Consider the following 24,913-nt stretch of genomic DNA (forward strand, 5'->3'; position numbering starts at 1 on the left):
CTGTTTCCATTGATTGTCCTTGAGATGTTTCTATGACTTGATTGGAATCCAACTGTGGTAAATTCAATTGATTGGACATGATTTAGAAAGGCACACACCTGTCTATATAAGGTCCCACAGTTGACAGTGCATGTCAGAGCAAAAACCAAGCCATGAGGTCGAAGGAATTGCCCGTAGAGCTCTGAGACAGGATTGTGTCGAGGCACAGATTGGGAGAAGGGTACCAAACAATTTCTGCAGCATCGTAGGTCCCCAAGAACACAGTGGCCTCCATCATTCTTAAATAGATGAAGTTTAGAAGCACCAAGACTCTTTCTAGAGCTGGCCCCCCTGCTAAACTGAGCAATTGGGGGAGAAGGACCTTGGCCAGGGAGGTGACCAAGAACCCGATGGTCATTCTGACAGAGCTCCAGAGTTCCTCTGTGGCGATGGGAGAAACTTCCAGAAGGACAACCATCTCTGCAGCAACAATCAGGCCTTTATGGTAGAGTGGCCAGATGGAAGCCACTCCTCAGTAGAAGGCACATGACAGCGCGCTTGGAGTTTGCCAATAGGCACCTAAAAGACTCTCAGACCATGAGAAACAAGATTCGTTGGTCTAATGAAACCAAGATTGAACTCTTTGGGCTGAATGCGAAGCTTCACTTCGGGAGGAAACCTTGAACCCTCCCTAAGGTAATGCGTGGTGGCAGCATCATGCTGTGGGACTAGTAAGGATAGAGGGAAAGATGAATGGAGCAAAGTACAGAGAGATCCTTGATAACCTGCTCCAGAGGGCTCAGGACCCCAAACAGGGCAAAGGTTCACCTTCCAACAGGACAACAACCCTAAGCACACAGCCAAGACAACGCAGGAGTGGCTTCGGGACAAAACTCGGAATGTCCTTGAGTTACGCGGACCCAATCTAACATCTCTGGAGAGTCCTCTGTGTGCAGCAACACTCGCCATCCAGAGCTTGAGAGGATCTGCAGAGAAGAATGGGAGAAACTCTCCAAATACAGGTGTGCCAAGCTTGTAGTGTCATACCCAATAAGACTCTAGGTGTAATCGCTGCCAAAGGTGCTTCAACAAAGTACTAAGTAAAGGGTCTGAATACTTATGTAAATGTAATATTTTATTTGTAATAGATTTGGAAAAAAATCACGGACTCTTTGAGGATATTTTCAGCCTCCTGATTTAGTGTTCTGCTGCTGACTGATGTCGTAAACCACCAGCATACCACCCTGCATCCCACTGCTGGCTTGCCTCTGATGGTGAACAGTGTTAGTCCCTGGATGGGAGACCAGATACTGCTCGAAGAGGTGTTGAGGGCCAGTAGAAGGCACTCTTTTCCCAATGCCCTTTGTTGGGTGCCATGTTTCTGATGGAAAGTTAAACGGGTGACCTGACTGTGGTCACTAAAGATCACTTATTGTAAGGGTAGGAGTGTTAACCCCAGTGTCCTGGCTAAATTCCCAATGTAGCCCTACCATCACGGTCACCTAATCATCCCCAGCTTCCAATTGGCTCATTCATCCCCCGTAACTATTCCCCAGGCCGTTGCTGGAAATGAGAATGTGTTCTCAGTGAACTTACCTAGGTAAATAAGGGTAAAATAAAAAATGTAATGAACTCCTCAATGCCATCAGATGAATCCCAGAACATATTCCAGTCTGTGCTAACGAAACAGTCCTGTAGCTTAGCATTCACTTCCTGTTTTTTGCTTGAATGCAGGAATCAGGAGGATAGAGTTATGGTTAGATTTGCCAAATGGAAGGCAAGGGAGAGCTTTGTGTTTCTGTGTATGGAGTAAAGGCCATCCAGAGGTTTTTTCACCTCTCGTTGCACAGGTGGCATGCTGGTAGAAATGAGGTAAGACTGATTTCATTTTTCCCGCATTAAAATCTCCAGCCACCAGGAGCGCCGCCTCTGGAAGAGCATTTTCTTGTTTGCTTATTGCCCTATATAGCTCATTGAGTGCAGTCTTCGTGACAGCATCGGGTTGTGTTGATAAACCGGATATGCTCCCTTTCTCCATGGTTGAGAAGAGTAGAGGGTTTCTGCAACTCATGAAAGTTTTCAAACCATGTTACGATCTTTGCCCATTTCAGCAAACTGGAAGTACCCACTCTGTATAAGCAAGCTAAAGCCGACGTGCTTATTACAGATGGATGGACCTCCAGGGCTACAGAGAGCTACTTAAAGGCCCCCACCAGAGGGCAATGTCGCCCCTAATTCAACTAAATTCCTATCCTATATGAGATTGTCCTTTAGGTTCCACCTCCAAAGAATGACGCGGGCTGCTAATGCATATTCACAAATTGGGGTGGGAACTTTTGGGGTGCTTTCCAAATGTATTTATAAAGCCCTTCGTACATCAGCAGATATCTCAAAGTGCTGTACAGAAACCCAGCCTAAAACCCCAAACAGCAGGCAATGCAGGTGTCGAAGCACGGTGGCTAGGAAAAACTCCCTAGAAAGGCCAAAACCTAGGATGAAACCTAGAGAGGAACCAGGCTGTGAGGGGTGGCCAGTCCTCTTCTGGCTGGGCCGGGTGGAGATTATAACAGAACATGGCCAAGATGTTCAAATGTTCATAAATGACCAGCATGGTCAAATAATCACAGTAGTTGTCGAGGGTGCAACCCCAGACAGGAAGATCACATCAGTGACTCAACCCACTCAAGTGACGCACCCCTCCTAGGGACGGCATGAAAGAGCACCAGTAAGCCAGTGACTCAGCCCCTGTAATAGGGTTAGAGGCAGAAAATCCCAGTGGAGAGAGGGGAACCATCCAGGCAGAGACAACAAGGGCGGTTCGTTGCTACAGAGCCTTTCCTTTCACCTTCACACCCCTGGGCCAGACTACACTCAATCAAATCACTGAAGAGATGAGTCTTCAGTAAAGACTTAAAGGTTGAGACCGAGTCTGCGTCTCTCACATGGGTAGGCAGACCATTCCATAAAAATGGAGCTCTATAGGAGAAAGCCCTGCCTCAAAATGTTTGCTGGGGGCCACATGGAGTGGGTAAATAACAAGTAGGGCACTGACAGCTGTTAGTGTAGCTAGCTAGCATGTTAATCTTATCTATCTCACTAACTAATGTTATGTTGTTGCTACACCTTATTCAAAATATTAGCCAGCTAGGCTATGGCTAGTTCTGGAGCTGGATTTGTCATTAACATGACTTGAAAACTTTGCCACAGATCGATATGGGAAACCAGTATCTCCAAAGTGATGCCATCTTTCATAAATTACGACCATGAATCTGCCCTAGCAATAGAAGGAAGAAGATGAAGCTTTGGTAATATGGATAACATGGTTCTCACAGCTAGGCGACCTGACATGACAGGCTACGATGACCTCGCTCATGATGCAGGCTGCAGATCTGCAAAAACACCCTGAGCGCATCGGACACAAAACACTAATACTTGATGGAACAGCACACACTAGATAAACAAACAAGTCTTTCACGGGTGCCTTTCCATTATAGGATAGACACTTGTGATTTCTACTAGCTGCACCAATGAAAGCAGTGGAGCGTGGTCAAAACCATTCATCTTTGGGGGGAGCGGGGTTCCAAAATGCAATCATGTCACATGCAATTTTACCATATATAAAATTGTCATATACACTTCTTATCCCTTGCGCAAATAGACTAAAGCTATGTCTGTCCGGAGCTCAATGGAACGGGGAACTCTTAGGGCCGTTGCATTTTTGCTAGCACAAACTTCAGGCCCTGACCTAAGTTAATATTTTATACAGTGTTGCAAGTTCCTTGCTGACAGGCCATGAGTAAGCCAATGTGATTTATAGGATATTTATTTTTAACAGGATATTTTCTACCTGCAGGCTGCAATGTTTTTATTTGTTGGCTTTATGTAGGCTATTTTGACATAGCTGGAAATGGCAATAGAAATTACTTACGTTGTAGAATAATAGGGAAGACATCAACATTATGAAATAACACATGGAATCATGTAATAACAAAAAAAGTGTTAATCAAAATATAATTGAGATTCTTCAAATAGCCACCCTTTGCCTTGATGACGGCTTTGCACACTCTTGGCATTCTCTCAACCAGCTTCACCTGGAATGCTTTTCCAACAGTCTTGAATGAGTGCCCAGATATGCTGAGCACTTGTTGGCTGCTTTTCCTTCACTCTGCTGTCCAACTCATCCCAGACCATCTAAATTGGGCTGAGGTCAGGTGATTGTGGAGGCCAGGTCATCTGATGCAGCTCTCTATCATTCTCCTTCTTGGTAAAATAGCCCTTACACAGCCTGGATGTGTGTTGGATCATTGTGTAAACTGGAAACCAGATATCCTGAGCCTGCATTTATTGTTGCTGGGGATTTTAACAAGGCTAATCTGAAAACAAGGCTCCCTAAATTTGATCAGCATATTGAATTCGCGACCCGGGCTGGCAAAATTCTGGATCATTGTTACTCTAACTTCCGCGACGCATACAAAGCCCTCCTCTGCCCTCCTTTTGGTAAATCTGACCACGACTCCATTTTGTTGCTGCCAGCCTATAGACAGAAACTAAAACAGGAAACAACCGTGCTCAGGTCTGTTTAACGCTGGTCCGACCAATCTGATTCCACGCTTCAAGATTGCTTCGATCAAAATATATATAAAATATATTTTGATTTGTTTAACACTTTTTTTGGTTACTACATGATTCCATGTGTTATATAGTTTTGATGTCTTCACTATTCTACAATGTAGATAATATAAAAATATAGTAAAACCCCTGAATGAGTAGGTGTTCTTAAACTTTTGACCGGTAGTGTAGGGAAAAATACACGTTTAAAAATGTACACCAATGGATTGGTTGAAAGGACGGACGACCTAGAGTAGACCAAGATGAAATAAAAATGTGTCTTGGACAGTGTGTCCTACCCAGCTGCTATTTGCATTGGTGTTTATGGGAGACCCACTCCACTAAGTAGACAGGAACTGACCATTTCTTTTCAATGGTAAACGACTTGAGTGAACTATATTCATTTATCCACCATCTTTGCTATTGCGCCGCTCAGTCGCGACTTGCGAACTTTGCAGGTGTTTCTGATTTTAATTAACAATGCCATGCTGGTGGGTGGTACTATTTTAAAATTAAACCCAGCTCAACAAAACAGCAACAACAACAAATAAAATACACGTCATTTTATAGGGAAGATAAGCCGTAGGCAAGAATTTGCACGAAGCCTTTGCAGTTTGGTTCAACTAAACTTTTGATTAAAATGACTTATTGACTTACATCATTACACAAACACATCAGTCTCTGATCTCCTTTTGGACAGGCTGCAGCTATGATCAATAACCACAACCACCTAGATTTCGGGCTGAATCCACTGTTGGTACACAACCATGCAAGCACATTAATGAACTAATGTATTTTTGACTGTGTTTTCCTTGTAGACTGCCGTGATCAGCTATGACTACATGACATCTCTGAAACATGTGGAGTATGGATCAGAAGAATACTGGGCGCTCAAATCCCAGGTAAGGCTAGGGCTTGGCTATATGGCTATATCATTGTGTGAAATGTTTCATATTTTTGATGGTATTTTATGTTTAAAATGTGGTTTTCTCCATTCTGATTTGTTTTATACTGTTCAGTCCAACTTCAAATAAATCATTTTCAGCATTTTAGTAATTTTCTGAATTTCCTGTACTTTTGTTTCCTCTTCCACACTGCCATGCAGAGCTGCATGGTATGGGCAAAACATCTAGGCCTAGTAAATTGTTGGAGTCATGGAAATGGAATGATTTATTCAAATTTGACATAGTAAAACAAATGTGTAAAAACAATTCTAAAGGATGCTGAAACCCTCATATTAAACACCAATGGCATTCACTAAATTGATGGTTCATGTATGATGTTTTACAGCTTTGTCATTAAATCTTTTTTTAAATCTTTTTTTTATCTTAAATTGTCCTATTTTACATGTGATAAGGCCAAAGATAATTACAGACAACACTGATAATCTGAAGTACCCAAAATGTTTTGTGATGGATTTACATACAATCCTTTAAAAATACCTCAGTTCTGGTAGGTAATTGGTCAACTTTGTATGTTTGCAACCCTAGTTGGAATATAGTGTGCTGCACCTTGAATACACTGAGTACGTTTACATGCACACTAATAAGTCGATATTAAACTGTAAACGCCTAACTCGGCTTATCTTAATCGGTGTGAGGTCAAAATCAAAGTAATCAAAGTAAGCAAAAAAAGCGTTTTTTTTAAATCGATCTTTTGAATTATTAGGACATGTAAACAGCTTAATCAGTGTTCCAGTTGTGTATTTGATCTGTGCATGTGCCAGCAGTGCACCGGTAGCGCAAGCCTCTTACAGTATTTGCGACTGAAGTGAGTTTGGAAAAAACAAAGTGCAATTTAGAAATAGTTCTCACATAAAAATGTTATACGGTATGTCTGAACACCGAATCAATAGACTTCCCAAAAGTCAACATGGTTACGGTGGTAGAACGTTTGTTTCGATTGCCGATTTTCTGCATTTAAAGTAAAGATTCACCCATTTTGAATGGTATACTGTTATTGTGCATCTCTGAGCGACATTAAATCGATTCCCTGAGTCATTTCATGTGTATCTGAGCTATTGCAGTTCAAGCAGTCAGAAATTCGGCTGTTATGACGTAGCATTGAGATAAACGCTCTCGCTACATAATCACGAAAACGTCTGTCATACATGTCAGATGGCCGATGTCATAACGCGGGAGGTTGTCGTCTCTTGAATTAGCCATTGATTATATTTTAGCAATAATTCTAACTCGAGAAATATAATTTAACTGCCTCTTCAGTCCAGGGTGCATTGAATGTGTCGTGGTAATTATTCTAATCGAAGGAGAGACTATTAGATTTTTTCAAAACAACTGAACTTTATTAATTCCTGCAGTAATGGAGCGTTAACGGTCACCCAATGGTGTAGAGTTAAAGCCCAATTAAACAGGATTTGTTTATTTTTTAAATTTTTTTTGTCTTCCTGAGTCCTTGTGACAAAGAACAGATACGTGAACAAAGGTTCATTGTGCTCTCGTGCAACAGATATCAAGATTTACATTGCGCCACATATCTGTCGCTAGTTCATGTACTGCTTGTTTATACAGAAATACTAATGCAACAGGATACTAAGCCCTTCCCTCAGAATGATGGAGTCCAGTATTCATCTGCCATATGGGATAAATAAACTGGAGATTGGGTCACCCTGCCACTGGCAGACAGGCACACAGACACTAATCATGGAATGGAATGTTGTCTTATCACCAAGCCATTGTAAATTGACAGTCAGCGTTAAATCTCAAACACATGAGTTCTAAGAACCCTATTCTGTTGCCTCTAAGAAAAACAGTGTGAATGTACTAATATCAAGACATTATAATATAAAAGTAATGTTGTAATTCTACGACAAATGTCAGACTACTCTGAGGCACATCGATCTGCAGGTTGAACATTGTGAGAATGTACACTGGTAAATTGGTAGTGCATGGTGTTTGTTCTATACAGGATAAAGGGAAAGGGGGATACCTAGTCAGTTGTCCAACTGAATGTATTCAACTGAAATGTGTCTTCCGCATTTAACTCAACCCCTCTGAATCAGAGGTGCGGGGGGCTGCCTTAATCGACATCCAAGTCTTCGGTGCACAGAGAATTGCATTGTGGGTTTCGTAGTCAACTTGAGCTGAAAGATTTTCACAACTATTTTCACATTGCTACAAAACTTGTTATTAAAAAAACCAAAATGAAACATCTTCACAAAAAACATTGTTCACATATTAGTGTTGTGTAACAGCGCATTCGGAAAGTATTCAGACCCCTTGACTTTCTCCACATTTTGTTACGTTACAGCCTTATTCTGTATTAAATAAAACAATTTCCTCATCAATCTACACACAATACCCCACAATGACAAAGCAAAATCAGTTTTTTTTAAATGTTTGCAAATGTATTAAAAATAAAACTGAAATACCTTAATTATTCAGACCCTTTGCTATGAGACTTGAGCTCACGTGCATCCTGCTTCCATTGATCATCCTTGAGATGTTTCTACAACATGATTTGTAGTCCTTTTGTGGTAAATAAAATTGATTTGAACATGATCTGGAAATGCACACACCTGTCTATATAAGGTCCGACAGCACAGATCGTGCATGTCAGAGCCAAAACCAAGCCATGAGGTCGAAGGAATTGTCCTTAGACCTCCAAGACAGGATTGTGTCGATGCACGGATCTGGGGAAGGGTACCAAAACATGTATGCAGCGTTGAAGGGCCTCAAGGACACAATGGCCTCCATCATTCTTAAATGGAAGTTTGGAACCACCAAGTCTCCTCCTAAATCAAATAAAATGTTATTTGTCACATACACATCGTTAGCAGATGTTAATGCGAGTGTAGCGAAATGCTTGTGCTTCTAGTTCCGACAATGCAGTAATAACCAACAAGTAATCTAACTAACAATTCCAAAACTACTGTCTTATACACAGTGTAAGGGGATAAAGAATATGTACATAAGGATATATGAATGAGTGATGGTACAGAGCAGCATAGGCAGGATACAGTAGATGGTATCGAGTACAGTATATACATGAGGTGAGTATGTAAACAAAGTAGCATAGTTAAAGTGGCTAGTGATACATGTATTACATAAGGATGCAGTCGATGATATAGAGTACAGTATATACGTATGCATATGAGATGAATAATGTAGGGTAAGTAACATTATATAAGGTAGCATTGTTTAAAGTGGCTAGTGATATATTTACATTTCCCATCAATTCCCATTATTAAAGTGGCTGGAGTTGAGTCAGTGTCAGTGTGTTGGCAGCAGCCACTCAATGTTAGTGGTGGCTGTTTAACAGTCTGATGGCCTTGAGATAGAAGCTGTTTTTCAGTCTCTCGGTCCCAGCTTTGATGCACCTGTACTGACCTTGCCTTCTGGATGATAGCGGGGTGAACAGGCAGTGGCTCGGGTGGTTGTTGTCCTTGATGATCTTTATGGCCTTCCTGTAACATCGGGTGGTGTAGGTGTCCTGGAGGGCAGGTAGTTTGCCCCCGGTGATGCGTTGTGCAGACCTCACTACCCTCTGGAGAGCCTTACGGTTGAGGGCGGAGCAGTTGCCGTACCAGGCGGTGATACAGCCCGCCAGGATGCTCTCGATTGTGCATCTGTAGAAGTTTGTGAGTGCTTTTGGTGACAAACCGAATTTCTTCAGCCTCCTGAGGTTGAAGAGGCGCTGCTGCGCCTTCTTCACGATGCTGTCTGTGTGAGTGGACCAATTCAGTTTGTCTGTGATGTGTATGCCGAGGAACTTAAAACTTGCTACCCTCTCCACTACTGTTCCATCGATGTGGATAGGGGGGTGTTCCCTCTGCTGTTTCCTGAAGTCCACAATCATCTCCTTAGTTTTGTTGACGTTGAGTGTGAGGTTATTTTCCTGACACCACACTCCGAGGGCCCTCACCTCCTCCCTGTAGGCCGTCTCGTCGTTGTTGGTAATCAAGCCTACCACTGTTGTGTCGTCCGCAAACTTGATGATTGAGTTGGAGGCGTGCGTGGCCACGCAGTCGTGGGTGAACAGGGAGTACAGGAGAGGGCTCAGAACGCACCCTTGTGGGGCCCCAGTGTTGAGGATCAGCGGGGTGGAGATGTTGTTGCCTACCCTCACCACCTGGGGGCGGCCCGTCAGGAAGTCCAGTACCCAGTTGCACAGGGCGGGGTCGAGACCCAGGGTCTCGAGCTTGATGACGAGCTTGGAGGGTACTATGGTGTTGAATGCCGAGCTGTAGTCGATGAACAGCATTCTCACATAGGTATTCCTCTTGTCCAGATGGGTTAGGGCAGTGTGCAGTGTGGTTGAGATTGCATCGTCTGTGGACCTATTTGGGCGGTAAGCAAATTGGAGTGGGTCTAGGGTGTCGGGTAGGGTGGAGGTGATATGGTCCTTGACTAGTCTCTCAAAGCACTTCATGATGACGGAAGTGAGTGCTACAGGGCGGTAGTCGTTTAGCTCAGTTACCTTAGCTTTCTTGGGAACAGGAACAATGGTGGCCCTCTTGAAGCATGTGGGAACAGCAGACTGGTATAGGGATTGATTGAATATGTCCGTAAACACACCGGCCAGCTGGTCTGCGCATGCTCTGAGGGCCCGGCTGGGGATGCCGTCTGGGCCTGCAGCCTTGCGAGGGTTAACACGTTTAAATGTCTTACTCTCCTCGGCTGCAGTGAAGGAGTCCGCATGTTGTCGTTGCAGGGCGTGTCAGTGGCACTGTATTGTCCTCAAAGCGGGCAAAAAAGTTATTTAGTCTGCCTGGGAGCAGGACATCCTGGTCCGTGACTGGGCTGGATTTCTTCTTGTAGTCCGTGATTGACTGTAGACCCTGCCACATGCCTCTTGTGTCTGAGCCGTTGAATTGAGATTCTACTTTGTCTCTGTACTGACCTTAGCTTGTTTGATAGCCTTGCGGAGGGAATAGCTGCACTGTTTGTATTCGGTCATGTTACCAGTCACCTTGCCCTGATTAAAAGCAGTGGTTTGCGCTTTCAGTTTCACGCGAATGCTGCCATCAATCCACGGTTTCTGGTTAGGGAATGTTTTAATCGTTGCTATGGGAACGACATCTTCAACGCACGTTCTAATGAACTCGCACACCGAATCAGTGTATTCGTCAATATTGTTATCTGACGCAATACGAAACATGTCCCAGTCCACGTGATGGAAGCAGTCTTGGAGTGTGGAGTCAGCTTGGTCGGACCAGCGTTGGACAGACCTCAGCGTGGGAGCCTCTTGTTTTAGTTTCTGTCTGTAGGCAGGGATCAACAAAATGGAGTCGTGGTCAGCTTTTCCGAAAGGAAGGCGGAGCAGGGCCTTATATGCGTCGCGGAAGTTAGAGTAACAATGATCCAAGGTTTTTCCACCCCTGGTTGCGCAATCGATATGCTGATAAAATTTTGGGAGTCTTGTTTTCAGATTAGCCTTGTTAAAATCACCAGCAACAATGAATGCAGCCTCCGGATAAATGGATTCCAGTTTGCAAAGAGTCAAATAAAGTTCGTTCAGAGCCATCGATGTGTCTGCTTGGGGGGGGGGGGGGGGGGGGATATATACGGCTGTGATTATAATCGAAGAGAATTCTCTTGGTAGATAATGCGGTCTACATTTGATTGTGAGGAATTCTAAATCAGGTGAACAGAAGGATTTGAGTTCCTGTATGTTTCTTTCATCACACCATGTCTCGTTAGTCATAAGGCATACGCCCCCGCCCCTCTTCTTACCAGAAAGATGTTTGTTTCTGTCGGCGCGATGCGTGGAGAAACCCGCTGGCTGCACCGCCCCCGATAGCGTCTCTCCAGTGAGCCATGTTTCCGTGAAGCAAAGAACGTTACATTCTCTGATGTCCCTCTGGAATGCTACCCTTGCTTGGATTTCATCAACCTTGTTGTCAAGAGACTGGACATTGGCGAGAAGGATGCTAGGGAGTGGTGCACGATGTGCCCGTCTCCGGAGTCTGACCAGAGGACCGCCTCGTTTCCCTCTTTTTCGGAGTCGATTTTTTTGGGTCGCTGCATGGGATCCATTCCGTTGTCCTGGGTGAAAGGCAGAACACAGGATCCACTTCGCGAAAAACATATTCTTGGTCGTACTGATGGTGAGTTGACGCTGATCTTATATTCAGTAGTTCTTCTCGACTGTATGTAATGAAACCTAAGATGACCTGGGGTACTAATGTAAGAAATAACACGTAAAAAAACAAAACACTGCACTGTTTCCTAGGAACGCGAAGCGAGGCGGCCATCTCTGTCGGCGCCGGAAATAGGAAGAGCTGGCCACCCTGTCAAACTGCGCAATTGGCAGAGAAGGGCCTTGGTCAGGAAGTTGAACTTCCAGAAGGACAACCATCTCTGCAGCACTCCACCAATCAGGCCTTTATGGTGGAGTGGCCAGACAGAAGCCACTCCTCCAGTAAAAGGCACATGACAGCCCACTTGGAGTTTGCCAATAGGACTCTCTGGACATTACAGACAACTCTCTGGTCTGATGAAACCAAGATTGAATTATTTGGCCTGAATGCCAAATCCATTTTAGAATAAGGCTGTAATGTAACAATGTGGAAAATGTGAAGCGGTCTGAATACTTTCTGAGTACACTCTAGCTAGCTAAAATATTCATGCATTGCCTATTCCTCTCTTTATAAGATACCATTACACAAACAACATGGATATACCATACTTGTACCGTGCTGTATTAGACACCTATGTTTGCTCTGACTCTTAAGTACATTTAGCAAGCTAGCTAAATTCAAATCAAAGAAATGTTTATTTGTCACATGCGCCGAATACAACAGGTGTAGTAGACCTTACTATGAAATTCTTACTTCCTTACAAGCTCTTAACCAACAATGCAGTTCAAGAAATAGAGTTAAATTTATTTACTTTAGTAAATATTTTCTTAAAGTAACAATTAAATAATGAGGCTATGTACAGGGGGTACTGGTACCCAGTCAATGTGCAGGGGTACAGGCAAGTTGAGGTAATTTGTACAGCAGCTAAAGTTACTATGCATACATGATAAACAGCGAGTAGCAGCAGTGTAAAAATAAAGGGGGTTCGTCAATGTAAATAGTCCGGCTGGCCATTTGTTTAATTGTTCAGAACTCCTTCTTGGGGGTAGAAGCATAATATAGGTCCTGGCTGGCAGGAAGCTTGGCCCCGGTGATTTATTTGGCCGTACGCGCTACCCTCTGTAGCGCCTTGCGGTCGGAGGCCGAGCAGTTGCCATACCAGGCGGTGATTCAATGGTTAGGCGCTCTCGATGGTGCAGCTATAGAACATTTTGAGGTTCTGGGGACCCATGCCAAATCCTTTCAGTCTCAAGAGGGGGAAAAGGTGTTGTCATGCCTTCTTCATGACTTTCTTAGTTTGTTTGGACCTTGATCGTACGTTGGTGATGTGGACACCAAGGAATTTAAAACTCTCGACCCGCTCCACGACAGCCCCGTCAATGTTAATGGAGGCCTACCTTTTCCTGTAGTCTACGATCAGCTCCTTTGTCTTGCTCCCATTGAGGGAGAGGTTGTTGTCCTAGCACCACACTGCCAGGTCTCTGACCTGCTCCCTATAGGCTGTCACATTGTCAGTTATCAGGCCTACACTGTTGCATCGTCAGCAAACTTAATGCTGGAGTTGTGTTTGGACTCCCAGTCGTGAGTGAACAGGGAGTACAGGAGGGGGCTAAGCACCCACCCCTGAGGACCTCCAGTGTCGAGGATCAGCATGGCAGACAAGTTATTGCCTACCCTTACCACCTGGAGGTGGCCTGTCAGGAAATTCAGGATCCAGATGCAGAGGGAGGTGTTTAGTCCCAGGGTCCTTAGCTTAGTCATGTGCTTTGTGGGCACTGGGGTTGAATGCTGAGCTGTAGTCAATGAATAGCATTCTCACATAGGTGTTCCTTTTGTCCAGGTGGGAAAGGGCAGTGTGGAGTGCACTTGAGATTCCGTCATCTATGGATCTGTTGGGGAGGTAAGCGAATTGGAGTGGGTCTAGGGTTTCCTGGATGATGGATGACCAGCCTTTCAAAGCACTTCATGGCTACCGATGGGAGTGCTACAGGGCAGTGATCATTTAGGCAGGTTACCTTCGCCCCCTTGGGCACAGGGACTATGGTGGTTTGCTTGAAACATGTAGGTATTACAGGTATCACAGACACTTGCCAGTTGATCGACGCATGCTTTGAGTACACGTCCTGGTAATCCATCTGGCCCCGTGGCTTTGTAAATATTGACCTGTCTAAAGGTTTTGTTTTCATCTGCTACCGAGAGCGTGATCACAGTTGTACGGAAAAGCTGGTGTTGCTTGTGTTGCTTGCCCCGAAGTGAGCATAATGGGCATTTAGCTCATCTGGTAGGGTCACGTCACTGTGCAGCTCGTGGCTGGGTTTCCCTTTTGTAGTCCGTAATAGTTCGCAAGCCCTGCCACATCTGACAAGCCTCAATTTTAGTCCTGTATTGATGCTTTGTCTGTGATGGTTCATCTGAGGGCTTTGCGGGATTTCTTATAAGCGTCCGGATCAGTGTCCCGCTCCTAGAAAGCGGCAGCTACAGCTCAGTGCGGATGTTGTCTGTAATCCATGGCTTCTTGTTGGGATATGTACGTACTCTCACTGTGGGGACAACGTCGTCGATGCACTTATTGATGAATCTGGTGACTGATGTGGTATACTCCTCAATGTCATGGGATGAATCCCAGAACATATTCCATTCTATGCTATCAAAACAATCCTCTAGCGTAGTGTCGTGACATTACATTCATTAATGTGCTGACTGTTATTTATTGAATCAACTATGTTTAATTGTTAACCTATTTTAACTTTAAAAAATTGTATTAATCTTGTAACAATTAACTCATTAGGAATTTGGGGAAACGTGAAGTTGTTTACCATCTCATGAATTACTCTAAAATATATGATATATATATATCTCGAAGTCACTTATTAATCATTACCTCATCAAATTCTGAACATCGCAGACTTCTTGAATCTGCACAAACCCGAGTCTTACTGATCATTCTGTACCACACATTGATTTGATTATTTTCAAACTAAATGATAATACAGGATACACACACACACACTGTATAGGTTATTGATTAGAATCTTAATACGATGGAAATAGGTCCCTTGCGGAATAACACAAATGACACTTGTTATAAAAGAGAGACAACACTTGGATACATTTAGGAACTACGCTCATAGTAATCCTAATACCTTGCCTCGAACTGCCGCCCATTTGGGTAAGTAGTAATGCATGTATTTACGTGTTGAAGGTCTTCCTTCGCTGTGTATCTAGTACTTAGAACAACCGTAACATTGATTGTTAGAGGCTACTTTGTTGTCTTCACCTCGTTGATTTTCAGGGTCATGACCAATGGAGACCTAGCTGCAGCTTGAGTCCTTGATTATGTTAATTCTTAACTCAATCTTTTACACACTTGGGTAAAAAAGGGTGTTTCTGTCATCCTGGCATGCTCTCTGAGCTCCCTCGGGCATGTCTAGTTACTTGCCAAGTATCATAAACTATTTATTGTTAGAAAGGAATATGAATTTAGTTATCTTAACAAAAATATTCTCTTCATCCTTTACATCCTTTATGTTGTATAGGAAATAAACTTGACATGGTGTGAAAGCGCTTTTTAAAAAAGTGGTATAAAAATAAATATTTAACTTAATGACATCACAAAATAGTCATATCTCATCAACCCCCACATTCAGATGTTGAAAATATTGTCTGTGTTCCCTTTTTGATGTTTTTGACGTTTTTGGGTGGCAAAATCTTCTGTAACAGATTCCAATCACCAATACTAGAGACCAAAGGAGTCGTCTGCTGCATGCAATTTACGATTGGTGTGAGGTCATAAAATCCCCACACCAATTCCTCCTCCCTTCTGTGGGTGAGAGGGCCCAGTAGACATTAATCTATTTTAAACTGATCATTGGATCCTCACAGGAGAGTCATGACCATAGCATCCCTCATCTGACCACTTCCGTATTGAGCGAGTCACTGGTACTGCCTGCTTTTAGTGTTTCCTTGTAAGCAGGAATACGGAAGATAGAATTATGGTCAGATTTTCCAAATGGAGGGCTAGGGAAAGCTACGGTGTGTGGAGTGAAGGTGTTCTAGAGTTTTTTTTTTTTAAATTTAATTTTTTTAAATGTCATTTTAAATGTAATTTATTTTTTCTCTGGGTACACATGTGATATGCTGGTTAAAGTAGGCAAAACATAGTTAAGTTTGCCTGCATTAAAGTCCCCGGCCACTAGGAGCGCCACTTCTGGATGAGCTTTTTCTTGTTTGCTTATGACTTTATACAGTTGTTTGAGTGCAGTCTTACTGCCAGCATCAGTTTGTGGTGGTAAATAGACGGCTGTGAATAATATAGATGAGAACTCTCTTGGTAGATAGTGTGGTCTACAGCTTATCATGAAGTACTCTACCTCAGGCGAGCAATACCTCGAGACTTCTTTAATATTAGACATCGCGCACCAGCTGTTATTGACAAATAGACACTCACCCCTGTCCCTCGTCTTACCAGACGTAGCTGTTCTGTCCTGCCGATGCATCGAAAACCCAGCCAGCTCTGTATTATCCGTGTCGTTGTTCAGCCACGCTTCGGTGAAACATAAGATTTTAGAGTATTTAATGTCCCGCTGGTAGGATAGTTTTAATCGTAGATTATCCATTTTATTTTCCAATGATTGCACGTTGGCCAATCGTGCGGATGGTAGTGGAAGTCTACTCCACAGCCCAACCTCCGCCCCCTCTTTCTGCATCTTTTCTTCAAGCAAATGACAGGGATTTGGGCCTGGTCTCGAAAGTAGTATGTCCTTTGCATCGGACTCGTTAAAGAAAAAATCTTAGTGAGTAATTGCTGTTCTGATGTCCAGAAGTTATTTTTGAGACCACTGTAGCAGCAACATTATGTACAAATAAAGTTTTAAAATAATGCAAAAAAAAAATGGCACAGTTGGTTAAGAGTAGAGGTCGACCGATTTAATCGGCATGGCCTATTTTAATTAAGGCAGATTTTCGAGTTTTCATAACAATCGGTAATCAGCATTTTTGGATGCCGATTTACTTTGCAATCCACGAGGAGACTGCGTGTTACGCGAGTGCAGCAAGGAGCCAAGGTAAGTTGCTAGCTAGCATTAAACTTATCTGATAAAAAGACAATCTTAACATAATCACTAGTTAACTGCACATGGTTGATGATATTACTAGGTTAACTAGCTTGTTTTGCGTTGCATATAATCAATGCAGTGCCTGTTAATTTATCATCGAATCACAGCCTACTTTGCCAAGCAGGTGATGATTTAACAAAAGCGCATTTGTGAAAAAAAGCACGATCTTTGCACAAATGTACCTAACCATAAACATCAATGCCTTTCTTAAAATCAATACACAAGTGTGTATATATATTTTTTAAACCTGCATATTTAGTTAAAATAAATTCATGTTAGCAGGCAATATTAACTAGGGAAATTGTGTCACTTCTCTTGCGTTCTGTGCAAGCAGTCAGGGTATATGCAACAGTTTGGGTCGCCTGACCATTTCTTCCTAACAAAGACCGTAATTAATTTGTCAGAATTTTACATAATTATGACATATTGAAGGTTGTGCAATGTAACAGCAATATTTTGAAGGTTCCGTATTTCACTGAAAGAATAAACGTTTTGGTTTTGAATTGATACTTTCCGGTTTTGACACTAATGATGTAAGGCATCTGTGTGTTTATTATATTATAATTAAGTCTATGATTTGATAGAGCAGTCTGACTGAGCGGTGGAAGGCAGCAACAGGCTCGTAAGCATTCATTCAAACAGCACTTTCCTGCGTTTGCCAGCAGCTCTTCGCAATGCTTGAAGCACAGCATAGTTTACGACTTCATGCCTATCAACTCCCGAGACTAGGCTGGCAATACTATAGTGCCTATAAGAACATCCAATAGTCAAAGGTATATGAAATACAAATGGTATAGAGAGAAATAGTACTATAATTCCTATAATAACTACAACCTATAACTTCTTAACAGGGAATATTGAAGACTCATGTTTAAAGGAACCACCAGCTTTCATATGTTCTCATGTTCTGAGCAAGGAACTGAAAAGTTAGCTTTTTAACATGGCACACATTGCAATTTTACTTTCTTCTCCAACACTTTTTGTTTTTGCATTATTTAAACCAAATTGAACATGTTTCATTTATTTGAGACTAAATACATAAATAAAATCTATATTAAGTTAAAATAAGTGTTCATTCAGTATTGTTGAAAATTGTCATTATTACAAATCTATATATAAAAATTGGCCTCCAATAATCGGTATCGGCATTGAAAAATCATAATCGGTCGACCTCTAGTTAGGAACCTCTTAAAACAGCAGTCATCCCCCCGTCATTCAATTGTAATAGCCAGTTTACTAGCGATAAACATTAGCAGCTAACAAGATTTATTTGAGCCACAACTTGCAAAGAAAAGACAAACTAGCAGACAGTAAGATACACAAACTAATAGTTTAATTATAGAATGCTTGTGGAAAGCAGCATGTCATCAACATCTTGTTGCATCTATCTGACCATGCAGACTGCAGAATGAACAGGCAAGGAAGTGCTTGTAACTCGGGTCGAGCAACTGCTCTCTCCTTGAGTGACGGGGCATGGCTTGGTGTGGGAATCGGCAAGCAGCCGGGGGAGAGAGAGAAAGACAACTTAATCAGCAAACTGAGTCAACCATAAAAAACTGAAATGACATGCGTCTGACGATACATTGGAATTATACAATGACTGAGGTTAAAGAGCAGACTGTCAGCTTTAATTTCAGCATATTTTCATCCACTTCTACATTAATGTGGATGCTTACATGATTACGGATAGTCCTGAATGAATCGTGAATAATGATGAGTGAGAAAGTTAGACGCACATATCATACCCCCAAGACATGCTAACCTAAACAGGGGAGGTTAAGGGGGGGGGTGTATGATTCAATCCGGACTATCCGTAATCATGGTAGCATCCACATTTAATGTAGAAGTGTTAAACATATTCTTATTTACAATAAAAGTGACTCCAGAATGACACAATACATTGTTTACCATTAATTTCTATTGGGCACAAAATAATCTGAAACAACCAAAACAAACAGCAAATGCATCCAACAAGTTTGTAGTCGCAAGCTTGGGCCACTAGATTTCTGAAAACTTTTGGTATTGTGCAAGTTTTATTGCGTATGAGGAATATGGGACCAAATACAACACTTTTTACTACTTTAATACGCAAGAGAATTTGTTCCTATACTTTAGTCTCCCCCCCTTTTAGGGGTCCAATGTACAAAACGTGCTGTAATTTCCAAACGTTTCACTTGATATTTATGACATTTATGACCCTCAAAGCTGACTGTCAGCACATTAACCTCATTAACCTCCATAGTTGTATGAAGTGCTGGAGTACAGAGCCAAAACATAATTTTGTCACTGTACCAATACTTTTGGAGCTCACTGTACGTTGTGAGAGTATTGTTGTGAACTGACGTGGGCCTTGAGTTCATGATGCAGCTTTTATTCCCTGCTACCAGAAACCTCTTGATATACTACACTAATTCCGCCACTGTAGCCCACCCCTCTGCTGTGATCTGTGCTTTGTTTGAGAGCGAGACACAGGACCAGATGATGCAGATGGGTCGTGGAGAGTTGACCTTCTATACTTTGTATGAATTCGGCTTCTTTGAGAGAATAATCTTTTTATTTAATTTTTCTGAGTAAAGACAACGCAGAGCTGACTTCCACCTCGTTTCTGCCGCATTGAACCACCTCATAAAGGCTCTTCTGAAGCTGAACTCTACGCCGCTCAGATTCTTAGAATTCCTTTCAACAGATTCTCCCTTTTTTTGCAAATGGTGAAATTACCCAGGCTAGAGTATGAAAGGGGGTTTATTTTGAAAGGGAGGATGGTTGCGGAGGCTTGTGAATTCAGTGTGAGTGTGTAGAAGCGGAGGGGGATAAAAGCTAGTGCTTAAAGGGCTAACGTGACAGCCATGGTATAAACACTTTAGCTCTGCCTCTCCAGATACCTGACCCATACAAGACCTCTGTTCTTCTACTCTACTCCTCTCTCTCGCTCTCTCACAACTGCACACTTCTTTTCACACTCTTGTTTCTCCTATTGTCACACCGACTCAGTCATCCCATGTATCCCATAATGTCTCTCTCCACCCCTTCTCCTCTCCCTCACTTTCTCTTCCTAACTCTCTCTCTTTTCTCTCTCTATGCAGGCATCAGAATGCAGTTTTTAAACCTTCAAAGATTTTCTGACCTTTTATAATTCAGTAGCAAATAGGTATTTTACCCTGCACAGGCTGTGCCTCTTATTCTCACTGCAGGGGCTCACAGGTGCTCACACACACAGATACCCTCATACATGCTGTCATATGTAATTTATTCTCTGATACCAAGCACGCCTTCGAAGATCCCATTAGGGAAAACAAACAAGTTTGAAGTTAAGTGTAAATACCGGATAACCATGTTTTGTGCCATTTCCAGTTCCCCTTTAAAAACGCCAAAGCCCGGCTCAGACGGCAACACTCAGCCGACCCACATTCGGAAAGGTCAAAGTATCTCACCTGTGCTGCTGTGTGTGTTTGTGTGCCACTTGAGGAGTGCGATGAACCCTGAAGAGCGTGGTTCAACATGACTGCCTCGGCCAGGGTGTGTGTGTGTATACAGAGGGATAGGGACACACACATGCACCCTCTGGGCCCTCTGGTCAAGGCTGGCTACACACTCTGATTAGAATTAATGCAGGGCTGTGATTTAATCCAGAGAGGCGGTCTGCTGCCTGATTATGATGAAGCCATGGTGGTGAGGAAGTGTGTGTGTGTGTGTGTGGCCTTGTGCCTTTTTACCTTCATTATGCTGTTCGTTCCTCTGTTTTAAGGAAGGTTTATACTTTGTCTAACGACATTTCTGTAGGCAAATAGAATGTGATTTAGTCTTTGGTCTAAACTACATTTAATTTATACTCCTGTCGAATGTTTGTCGACTGTCGTTGCAATAGTCGTTTTCCTTGTCGCAGGGATACGAAAATAAGTTTGTCTGTGACGGTCGCAGCATCTTTTAGTTGCCGGAAACTCACTTGTCATATTTGCCAGAAAGCCATAGTAACAAGACGGTGTAGGCGTTGTAAAATTGTAAACCGGTAGATTATTACTATGTTAATGCTGACATGTGTGTACTCTATATAGATTAAAGACGGATTGCCTGGTGTTTGTCTTTATCCTGTGGATTTCATGGACAGTCACGTAAAAATAGATTGGACATTAAATTGTGTAGCCTAGGCCTCAGCTAAACCATGTGCAGATGTAGCGGCTCAGGTATTGAGCTTGTGTCGTTAGAAGATTTTGTAACTTGTAGATTGTGTCGTGTGTACTGTTCCAGACATTGTGTTGCTATTGTGTGTTGCCTTAGCTGTAGTGGGGTGTTGTCCAGGTGTTGTTAGCTCTAGTGTGTCATTGACTCAGATGTTGTGATTCCCAGGTGCTGTACGTTCGGTACTAACCGGTCCATGTGAATGCTCTGGTAATGAGCTTTGTTCCACACAGTTAGCTCACTCGCTCTCTCTCTTTTCTCTATCCCTCTCTCCCCCTGCCTATCTGTGGCGCAGGGGCCAGCTGCTCAGTGCTCTTGTTGAAGAGGTTTCGTCAACAGCCACTTACCGAGCCAGCCACTCTGACTCTCTCTGGCAGGCCTCATCAAAGGTTGTCTGGATCACTGAGGGCCATTCATTGACAATTAAGACCTTATACAGACAGCCAAGGGAAGGTTTGGGGCCTCACGGATGCGCTAGCTAGGGATTATTAGTGTTCATTGGGGTAGGTGTGTGTGTGGGGGTGAGGGGTAGGGGGTGCGCTTGTTTGATGTCTCATAAGGGCCAGGAGTTTTTCCTCCTAACTATGTGGCTTGAAGAGGAAATGCTTGGGGCTCTAAGGGGAGTATTTATTCCACATGCATGTATGGATTGTTACAGTTGAGTGGGGATGGGCAAGGCAGGGATTGTTAGTCAGTGTCAAGGTGGTGGATGCACTGGTTTGATACAAACTATAGGCAGTTATTAGGCCAACAAACATCAAAGGCTGTCTTTGAACATAGATCTCTGGTTTCTCTGGTTTCCCCGACTGCTGTAAACTCATTTAGGACTCCACCTTGGCATGGGACATTTCCTTACCAAAAAAATAATATTTTCTTTCACCTTACTTTGTAGTTCGCAGGTCTGTTTTTCAGTTGATGAGAATAATTTAAATGGCATTTGTGGTGTGTGTGTGTGACGCGTACGTACAGTACCAGTCTGGACACACCTACTCATTCAAGGGTTTTTCTTTATTTGGACTATTAATACATTGTAGAATAATAGTGAAGATATCAACATTATGAAATAACACATATGGAATCATGTAATAACCACAAAGGTGTTAAACAAATCAAAATATATTTTAGATTCTTCAAAGTAGCCACCCTTTTGTGTTGATGACCGCTTTGCACACTCTTGGCATTCTCTCAACCAGCTTCACTTGGAATGCTTTTCCAACAGTCTTGAAGTTCCCACACATGCTGAGCACTTGTTGGCTGCTTTTCCTTCACTCTGCAGTCCAACTCATCCCAAACCATTGTTGTCTTCACTATTATTGTACAATGTAGAAAATAGTACAAATGAAGAAAAACCCTTGAATGAGTAGGTATGCCCGAACTTTTGACTGGTGCTGTACATACGCATCACACACAGAGAGACAAGCATGCCACAAAGGCCATTTAAATTATTCTCATGGACTGGCAAACAGACCTGGAACGTGAAAGAAAATACATTTGGTAAGAAAAGTCCTAAATGCGTTTACAGCCACAGATGAATCTATGTTCAAAGGTAGCCTTTGATGTTTGTTGGTTTGCGGTCGGGTGGTTGTGGAGGCCAAGTCATCTGATGCAGCACTCATCACTCTCCTTGGTCAAATAGCCCTTACACAGCCTGTTGGTGTGTTGGGTCATTGTCCTGTTGAAAATGATAGTCCCACTAAGCACAAACCAGATGGGGTGGCGTATCGCTGCAGAATGCTGTGGAAGCCATGCTGGTTAAGTGTGCTTTGAATTCTAAATAAATTACCGACAGTGTCACCAGCAAAGCACCATCACACCACCACCTCCATGCTTCACGGTGGGAACCACACTTGTGGATCTCATTCACCGTTCACCTACTCTGTGTCTCAAAGACTCATCAGACCAAATTACAGATTTCCACCGGTCTCATAGCCATTGCTCGTGTTTCCTGGCCAAGCAAGTCTTCTTATTGGTGTGGAAATTTGTCTTCATCTAAATAATGGACTGTCGTTTCTCTTTGCTTATTTGAGTTGTTCTTGCCATAATATGGACTTGGTCTTTTACCAAATACTGGCTATCTTCAGTATACTCAAACGCATTAAGAAGGAAAGAAATTCCACAAATTATCTTTTACCAAGGCACACCTGTTAATTGAAATGCATTCCAGGTGACTACCTCATTAAGCTGGTTGAGAGAATGCCAAGAGTGCTAAGCTGTCATCAAGGCCAAGGGTGGCTACTTTGAAGAATCTCAAATATAAGATATATTTTGATTTGTTTAGAACTGGTTACTACATGATTCCATGTGTTATTTCATAGTTTTGATGTCATCAAATTATTCTGAACTCTGGAATAAGTAGGTGTGTCCAAACTTTTGACGTGCGTGTGTGCGTGCGCACCATCGGGTGTGACGAGAGGAGGCTGAGCAGACAGAGTAGTGAAACCTGCTGTCGGATTTCTATTCCCTCCCTCGACTCCTTCAGCTGGGGCTTTTTCACTGCTCACAAGTCAATAGTCAGTGGTGTGAACTAGAGAAATGGCTATCTTTGTCACTTGCATTAGAGGAAAAACTGAGACAGAAAACAGAGGAGGTGGAGGGAGGGATGGGGAGAAAGAGAAGAGACAGACAGACAGGGAGAGAAGGCAACATTTTTAAATCAATAATGAATTTCTTCCACAGCAGCCTTAGTCAGCAGTTTGGGAACAAGGAATTGAATTGGTAACAGTAAATCAAAACATTCATTCAAGGTGTATTGTTTGCGTACACAGATTTGCTGGTGTTGTAGCAGGTGCAGCGAAATGCTTATGTTGCTAGTTCCAACAGTGCAGTAGAATGTCTCTCAAATACACAAATAATATATAAACAACAAATTACAGAATTTTCAATTAGTGGACTCGCTAGAGATGAGACGTGAGGGGACTGACTGCTGTTATCTTCTGCTTATCTAAAAATAGCCGCCTGGGAAATGCTATCAATTTGTTGAGTGTCGTGTCTGTCAGGCACACAGTTTTTTAAACCGCTACTGCTTTCAGGCATAAACCAAAGTCTTTATTGGCTAGGCTAAGTATCGCCTCTATACTGATATCTTTTCCCAATGTGTCTGGAGAGTGTGTCTGACCATCTGTACTCTCCCTCCCAATTTCACTTTAGCCCCTTTTTATAGATCAGAGGCTGTGGGGAGCAGTGTTATGAACACACACACACACACACACACAATCAGGTTAGAGCAGTAGGATATCGGCAATCTGGGCAGTTGTGATTACGATGCGGGATACCTGGTGTTACCGTGACAACAACAGTAACAACTCCTAGAACAGCGTAGCACTACAGCCTTACTTTGTTATTCATCACCTCCAGGGGTGCTGCTGTCGGTTGCTGTGCTGCCCTCTCTCTCTCGCTCTGAAAGCAGCTGTGTGTAATGTATTTTCTCTCTAGCTGTAGGAGGATAGGGGGGTAGCAGGGTACATCTCTAGCCGTAGCAGGGTACATCTCTAGCCGTAGGAGGGTACATCTCTAGCCGTAGGGGGTGCATCTCTAGCTGTAGGAGGGTAGGGGGTACATCTCTAGCTGTAGGGGGTACATCTCTAGCTGTAGGGGGTACATCTCTAGCTGTAGCAGGGTCCATCTCTAGCTGTAGGAGGGTAAGGGGTACATCTCTAGGCTTTAGGGGGTACATCTTTCGCTGTAGGAGGGTGAGGGGTACACCTTTCGCTGTAGGGGGAAAATTACACTTCCTCAACCCCTGCTGTAACAGCCTCCCCCCTGCATCATCTCACACCTACTGTACCTGGCTACTTGCTACAATGGTCTCTCTCTGTCTCTCTGTAAGTTGTGGCAGTCACTCTGTTTTTCTAAAGGGAAGAACAGGGTGTCAGAGTGAGAGAGGAGAGCAGCAACCCCCTACACTCAGCACAGTGCCCAGCCGCCTAACTTGCCTGCTGTGTGTGCGTCTCAGGGCCCATGCTGTGTGTGTGACCTGCTGTAGTTCAGGGATGAGTGG

The 24,913-nt window shown here is 43.1% G+C and overlaps 1 protein-coding gene across 1 annotated transcript in view; it reads left to right on the top strand.

The window, feature by feature from the left end:
- adck1 (aarF domain containing kinase 1) overlaps positions 1-24,913 on the top strand; it is a 171,861-nt gene that overhangs the window by 17,082 nt on the left and 129,866 nt on the right. Inside the window, exon 3 of the mRNA XM_021573702.2 lies at positions 5,406-5,489. Coding sequence (XP_021429377.2) covers positions 5,406-5,489 — 84 coding nt within the window. The remainder of the gene's footprint in view (positions 1-5,405; positions 5,490-24,913) is intronic.

Source organism: Oncorhynchus mykiss, chromosome 19 (genome assembly GCF_013265735.2).
Source record: "Oncorhynchus mykiss isolate Arlee chromosome 19, USDA_OmykA_1.1, whole genome shotgun sequence".
Classification (NCBI taxonomy): domain Eukaryota; kingdom Metazoa; phylum Chordata; class Actinopteri; order Salmoniformes; family Salmonidae; genus Oncorhynchus; species Oncorhynchus mykiss.